Genomic DNA, 7,022 nt, shown 5'->3' with positions numbered 1-7,022 from the left:
CCAGGAAGACTCTGGGAGTTTGGAAAATTATGAATCCCCTGATGGATGAAATCTGAAGAAATGTTCTTTTATTTTTGTGGATTTACTGCTAATATGCAAAATAACAATCAGTGGACTCCATCCATAAAAGTGATGGGAATTACTGTTTAATTTAGTAATTGCATGATCTATACTTTTTGCAGTGTTGTGTTCGATTGTAATTTCAAAGCAATTTTGGTATCACGCTAAAGCAGTTAAATTGCTTTTTAACATGGCTGACACTGAAGTTAGTGGTGATAACACTGAACCTGTTCATGAGTTAAAGGAACAGTGCGTAGTGATAAGCGGCTTTTTAGCGGTTAGGTTGCAGATTGCATCCAGCTCCATTCCCCTCCGCTCACCGTCAGTACCTGAATTTCATGATCAAATATAATAAGAAAATTGCAAAATAAAAAACAAACAAAAAAACTTCGGACTAAGTAGCCTCCCTTGAGGATGGATTGCTCAACCCGGTCCTGCAAGTTCACAGCGCCTGTTAGCATCATAGCTAGTCTTATTTTAGCATTTAGCAGCCATTTGCAAATCAGAGGTACAGTAGGGCATACTGGGTAGGCACGCCCGCATATGCGCAGAATGGATTGAGCAGCTGGGAGCGATTGGGCCCTGTCACTCACCCTCAGCATGACGGAGAACACGTTACACAGGGAGAAAAAAAGGGAAAGGATCTCGCTAGAACCAGTGTTTGTACTGCAACATGTGAGGAGAACACGCTCCCTATGTAGCTATCAACGGCTCATTGTAAAGTAACAAAACACAAGCATTCTTAGTTTCAGGTGATTATACACTGAAAATGAAAACATAGTTATGTTTATTAAACTATTTTATTATATTTGTGACCAAGTTTTCTGTTTTGTAAGAACTAATAAAAATTAAAAAATATTGTCTCAAATACAGCTGGTTTATTTCATATTTATTTAAAATAGATATTAACCAACGAAACCAACCAATGGAAAAAAATGTTGCTTGTTTTTAAGAGTAAACTTATTTGAACTGTTGCATGTTTGCTGCCATCACCTACAACGCCTTACGCATGTAGAGAAAGTAACCAAGCTTGTTTTTCAGCTAAATATCATCCAGTGAAACTGCACGGGGCAAATGATGTGAGGTGGCAGTCAATGTTAAATATTTGCTTTGTTAAAACTGTCTCCAATTGGTACAATTAATTAAACAAACGGACATCATGTTATGCATCTCTCGCTATTTGTACATAGAGAGGACACACATTTCTTTATAAATGCGTTTATAATGATGAAATCTATATTTTAAACAAAAATGTTACAATTGAACCCGGCTCCTTTTGGTCTGTTCAAACAGAAAGCCATCTAAACTGCACACTTAAAGCAGTATGAAGGCCATGGATTGACAAAAGAAACAGAGTGGGAAGATTCATAATTTCCCAAAAAGGGTCAACATTTGTTTTACTTGACTCCCTTCTGTGTTGGATATAAAGTGTAAAAAAGGTGAATAAATAAATAAAGTTTAGACAAAGAAATAAAGGGTCTCTCTTGATATCCACGTGGTGTGGCTCTGGCTGCTGCTTAGCAACGGAGTCTAGCACCTGCACTGCAAAAAATATCTGTCCCAACAGGTCCTGCAGTTTACTTATTTTTTACTTTTAAGTTTTTTAATTTCTGTTTTATTATTTTCAGCTCAGTTTCAGAAATACCATATAATAATACTTTATCAAATACATACTGACATCTCAGTGTAAACAATAAAATAAGTCTGATTCCAGCACATCTTGGCAGAGTTGTTTTTAAACACCACACTCTTTATTGAAAATGAAATTGAAATTATAATTCTTTAACATAAATACACCTCTCTCTATTTTATCCTCTCTAAAATCTAAAATAAAAATCCCTACAGTTCTTTTGTTTTGTTTAAAGATGAATACCTTTCATGGAATTTTACTGCACCTTAACTTTGTTTTGTTTACTTTTTTGTATTTTATTTTGATCAAATTGTATTCAATTGTGATTTTATTTTTGTATGGTTTCTATTATGTTTTACCTCATATAAATAAACATGCCTCGATCCTGTACTTAGTTCTCCTTTTATTATTTATGTACTATGCCTATAGCCTTTACAACAGAAGTGTGTACATGGAGGAACACAATAACAGAACAACTCTAATGCAGACCATTTAACAAAAAACCCAAACTTCATAAATGACCACTTACCTGAATATATATGGTGTCAATGGCATGTGGTGGCATGTATACCTGTTACTTTGTTCAACACCTTTACCTGTATGATAAGATAAGATAAGATAAGATAAGATAATCCTTTATTAGTCCCGCAGCGGGGAAATTTGCAGACTTACAACAGCGTAGAGTAAAGTGCACACAAGAGACATAGTAGAAGAAGACAAGCTAAGAATAAAAAATAAAGAAATAAAAAACAAAAATAAAATAAAACAAGTATTATAAATAAGCAATAAAAAACAATAAAAAACAGTAGAAAAAAACAAAAAAACAACAATAACTGAAATATTATATTTACAGACAGAAAAAAACAACAACTATTTTAACTATTTTTAACTTTCTTAACTATTATTGCACAGATGTAGCCTTAATGTAGGCTTAATGTATGTCCAATGGTGTATGAATACATTATTATTATTTGTCTTGCTGGTGATGATTCATTTTTAATGGCCATATATTTTCGTCCTGCAATTCCTTCACTACTCTAACAGGCGTATTGGCTATCACCTGTGATGTCACATGTTGTTAGACCCACATGTCTGTCCATGTTGACACGCACAGTGACCCACAGTGATCGGGACACTTTTTGCAGCGTGCGGGCTATAAAGAGAGGGAGTGGCGCCCTGGTTAACACTGAGAGGAGAGGATCCGCACACAGACCACAGCACGGCAGCGCCCGGGATAACATGATTAACGCTCGATTAGGTCTGAGCACCACTAGATGCAGCACAGGGATCATTATGTCGGGAGAGAGAGGAGACACGGAGGGAAGACTTCACGCTTGATCCGCCTCATGGATCGTATTTGCTTCCTATTGATCTGTTTAAAGAAGTTACCCACTGACAGCTTTTTTAATGCCCTGTGCGTCTTTGGCACTGGAGAGGTTGTGTCACCGCCCTCTGGCTCAGGTAACATCATTTTTATCATATAAAGCTTGTTTCTCTTAATGCTACTCAGGGAAAAAGAGCATATTGCCTGAGCTAATTATAATTGTTATAATGTAATGCATGTCATACTTTATTGAAAAGTGTAAATAGCGTTGAAGGTGTCTGATATTTCCTCTTCTTGCCTCATATTTTCAGATGAACTGACAGCCTTATAAATGATAAGAGCTTCCCCTTAAGGAGATTGTACATGATGAAAGAGAAAAATCCGGGAAAGCCTCAAAGGAGTGATTCAGTTCCTTCCCTTCACAGCCCTGCTGTGAGTAACTAACTCGGTCCTTCCTGGTGATGATATTTGTTAACCTCAGGGGAACTCACATAGGAAGTGGGCCAATCTACTCCAATGGGGTTTGACAACGAGACCAACCAGACTCTTCCAGACGTGGCTCCTTACAGCCTCCGGATCTCCCTGCCGCTCACTGTGCTGGTGGGAATCATGATCTTGCTGACAGTGTTTGGCAACGTGCTGGTGGTCATAGCTGTGTTTACAAGCCGGGCCCTGAGGGCTCCACAGAACTTATTTTTGGTGTCTTTGGCGTCAGCGGACATTTTGGTTGCTACCCTCGTGATGCCTTTTTCCTTGGCCAATGAGCTCATGGGGTACTGGTACTTTGGCGAGGTGTGGTGTGAGATATATCTGGCACTTGATGTTCTTTTCTGCACCGCCTCCATCGCCCACCTCTGTGCCATCAGCTTAGACCGCTACTGGTCCATCACACAAGCCATCGAGTACAACCTGAAGAGGACCCCGCGACGCATCAAATGCATCATCTTCATCGTGTGGGTCATTGCGGCAGTTATCTCCTTCCCGCCTCTTATCACCATGGAGAAAGAAAACAGCGAGGAGGAGCCTGTGTGTAAGATCAATAATGATAAGTGGTACGTCATCTCCTCCTGCATCGGCTCCTTCTTCCTCCCCTGCGTCATCATGGTCCTGGTTTACGTGCGGATCTACCAGATCGCAAAGAAGAGGACGCGGGCGCCACCGGGAGACAAGAGGCGGAAAGATATGCCTAAGACGGCGACTGTTGCAGCCGCAAACCAGAAGGAGAACGGCGTGGGCGCAGGTGACACCGAGAAGCTGAATGGCGAGCGGGACATCGAACTGAAGGAGAGGGTTGGAGGAGAAGGAGGAGCCGATGAGGAGAAGGGCGATGTCAACGGGTTGGACCTTGAAGAGTCATCCTCCTCTGACCACAAAGTGAACAATCCCTGCTCGATCAAAAAGAAAGGGGCTAAGGGGAAAACCAAACTGAGCCAAATCAAACCGGGGGATGATGGCGTCCCAGCGAGGGCATCAAGCACCAAGGGCAGCCGCTGGAAGGGTCGACAGAACCGGGAGAAACGCTTCACCTTCGTCCTGGCCGTGGTCATTGGCGTGTTTGTCATCTGCTGGTTTCCCTTTTTCTTTACATACATGCTGATGACGCTGTGCGAGTCCTGCCTGGTGCCCGACACCCTGTTCAAGTTCTTCTTCTGGTTTGGCTATTGCAACAGTGCGCTGAACCCCATCATTTACACTATATTCAACAATGACTTTAGGAGGTCGTTCAAAAAGATACTGTGCAGGAGGGACACTAGAAGATATGTATGATGGATTGGGCCTTTACGTACATACTTTTTTTACTATATTGTACATAAACTATAAGATACATAGACCAATTGTGCATGGGTCACTGGCTTGTACGCTCTAGGCCTAAGCCCTGTAACAGCTTGAAAAGGTTTTCCCAGGATGAGCTTTACGTGCAGCATCTTTTTAAAACATCCACCACATCCATCACAAAGAGTCTATAACAGAACAGAACACCACAGTGAAGCCATGGTTTTATTTTAAATGTTGTTTTTATTTTTATAAGGGAACCAAACATAGTGAAGTCATGCTAGGTGTTGTACTTTAAGACAGTATGTTGTGCAAATTGACCTGTTTGAATATTTGTCTATTTTTTCCTTGTTATGGATACAGTATTGCCATTATGTATAATATGACAATAATGTCAACGACGGTGAGGATGACAATGACTATTACAATGTTGATGATGATAAAGATGATGATGATGATGATGATGATGAAGTGTGGGAAGAGAGCTGGCTCTTTAAAGAATAAAACGAATTTTCCGAAATGGTGTCAAATTAAAGCATCAGGTTAGTGACGTGTTCTCATTGTATGCTGGACTGCGTGGTCAGACACACACACACAAACATACAGTCGCAATGTAATGTTACGTCCTCAATTCATGAAAACACACAGTGGACATTAATTTCCTTTTGATTTACCCCTAACCATAATCTCTACCAGCCAAATCCTATTCCTTAATCAAGCCTTCACCCTAAAATGTAATGATTTAAGCTATGAGGATTTGCATTTTGTCCCCACAATGAAGGTGAGTCACCACAGTGTGACTGTGTAAACAGATTGAAGTCCCTACAATATAGGTAAAACACACACACACGCACAAAATATAAAGGCAAGGAAATGCAGAAATTCAGAAGTAGAGTCTCTTCTAGAAACATTTGAGTCTGGATTTGCATTCAGAACGTGAGCATGTGTAAGAGGGAGTTCCCAAAATGCAAAGCTGTTTTAACTATCCATGTGGAGTCCTCTCGGGCAGTGAACGGTCTGTTGAATCTGACCTTTGCAAGAGATTAACAAGGAGCTCAGTTCTTACCATAATGGGGCCCGCATGGAATATGTACAAATGTTCTCTGGTGCTCGGATTAATGGTGGAGGTCTTTATTCTGAGATGTCAGATTCCCAAAAATTGAATTACAGGTTTTATCTTTTTTAAGTGTGTGTTTTCTTCGGCTCGCAGAGGCAGTTTCTAAATCAATTGTGAATGATAAATACAGTTGCAGTGCGAGGCATGGGAAGCGGAGAAGTAACGGTTCATTTGCTGCTTTGTGTTACCACGGTATGCGTCGTTAAGAAGACATGGAGCCTGTCAAACCAGAACCTGATTGACTGCTCTCTCTCTCTTTCTCTGCTCAAGTCTAGGAGAATGGGTGAATAAAACAAAAGAGGGACTATCATCTGTGCGGCAAATACAGAGCATAAAGCTTCTCCCAGCGGAGGAAGTGTAAGTAAATGCATTCCTTTTGACAGTCAGGAAGGCAGGTGAACAGCACTATCCTCAGGAAGCTAAATGGTTCTCCTAGGAGTCTCTCTCTCAGTATATCGCTCACTTCGTCCAACAGAGCCTGGTATGGGCTCGTATTCATCTGGCAGAGTGTTTCCCAGCACGTTCATAACATGTGTAAGTGTTTGAGTCTGTGAGAAAGAGAGAGTGTGTGCGAATGTGCATGTGTGTTTGCAGTGCATATAAACAAACGGGGTGAGCTCCCACTGGACAGACAAGCTTGCAGTTGAGCCGATGCTCCACGTTCAGTGTTGTGGAACATTTTGTGGGGAAAATAGATCCTGGATTACTTACTCTAAACATAAGGAGCACACAGAGCACTAATGTCCCCCACCCCCAAAAAAAAATATATTTTTTATCTTGTTTGCAAAGTTAATTATCTTGTGCACACAACATACATTTTATTTATTCATATCTTTGTTAGCGTAGTTGAGTGTTAGCTCATGAGATAATTTTCATCTGCAATCCCTGGGCAGGCTATTACAAATAGTGGCATAACATTATCGACACAATGCTTTATCAAGTAAGACTATACACTAAAATACATAAATACATTACACAGGTAGCAGATATGTGAAAACAATTAAGATTATGCAACAACAGTGCCAGAGATTATGGTTACTGCTGATTACAGGTTTAGTTTGCTTAGAGCCATCTCTTTAGTTAATGTTTAAAGGATAGGTAATTAGCTCTCTCTCTTA

At 40.4% G+C, this 7,022-nt stretch overlaps 1 protein-coding gene across 1 annotated transcript; it reads left to right on the top strand.

The window, feature by feature from the left end:
• The first annotated feature begins 3,530 nt into the window (after positions 1-3,530).
• Positions 3,531-4,957, top strand: adra2a (adrenoceptor alpha 2A). The gene has a single exon (XM_054605015.1). It carries the CDS (start codon positions 3,531-3,533, stop codon positions 4,779-4,781), a length of 1,251 nt encoding a protein of 416 aa, XP_054460990.1. The 3' UTR covers positions 4,782-4,957.
• The last annotated feature ends 2,065 nt before the right edge of the window (positions 4,958-7,022 follow it).

This window comes from Anoplopoma fimbria, chromosome 9 (genome assembly GCF_027596085.1).
Source record: "Anoplopoma fimbria isolate UVic2021 breed Golden Eagle Sablefish chromosome 9, Afim_UVic_2022, whole genome shotgun sequence".
NCBI lineage: Eukaryota > Metazoa > Chordata > Actinopteri > Perciformes > Anoplopomatidae > Anoplopoma > Anoplopoma fimbria.
The sequence above is the reverse complement of the archived record's forward strand: the minus strand, read 5'-3'. Positions and strand labels throughout refer to the sequence as shown.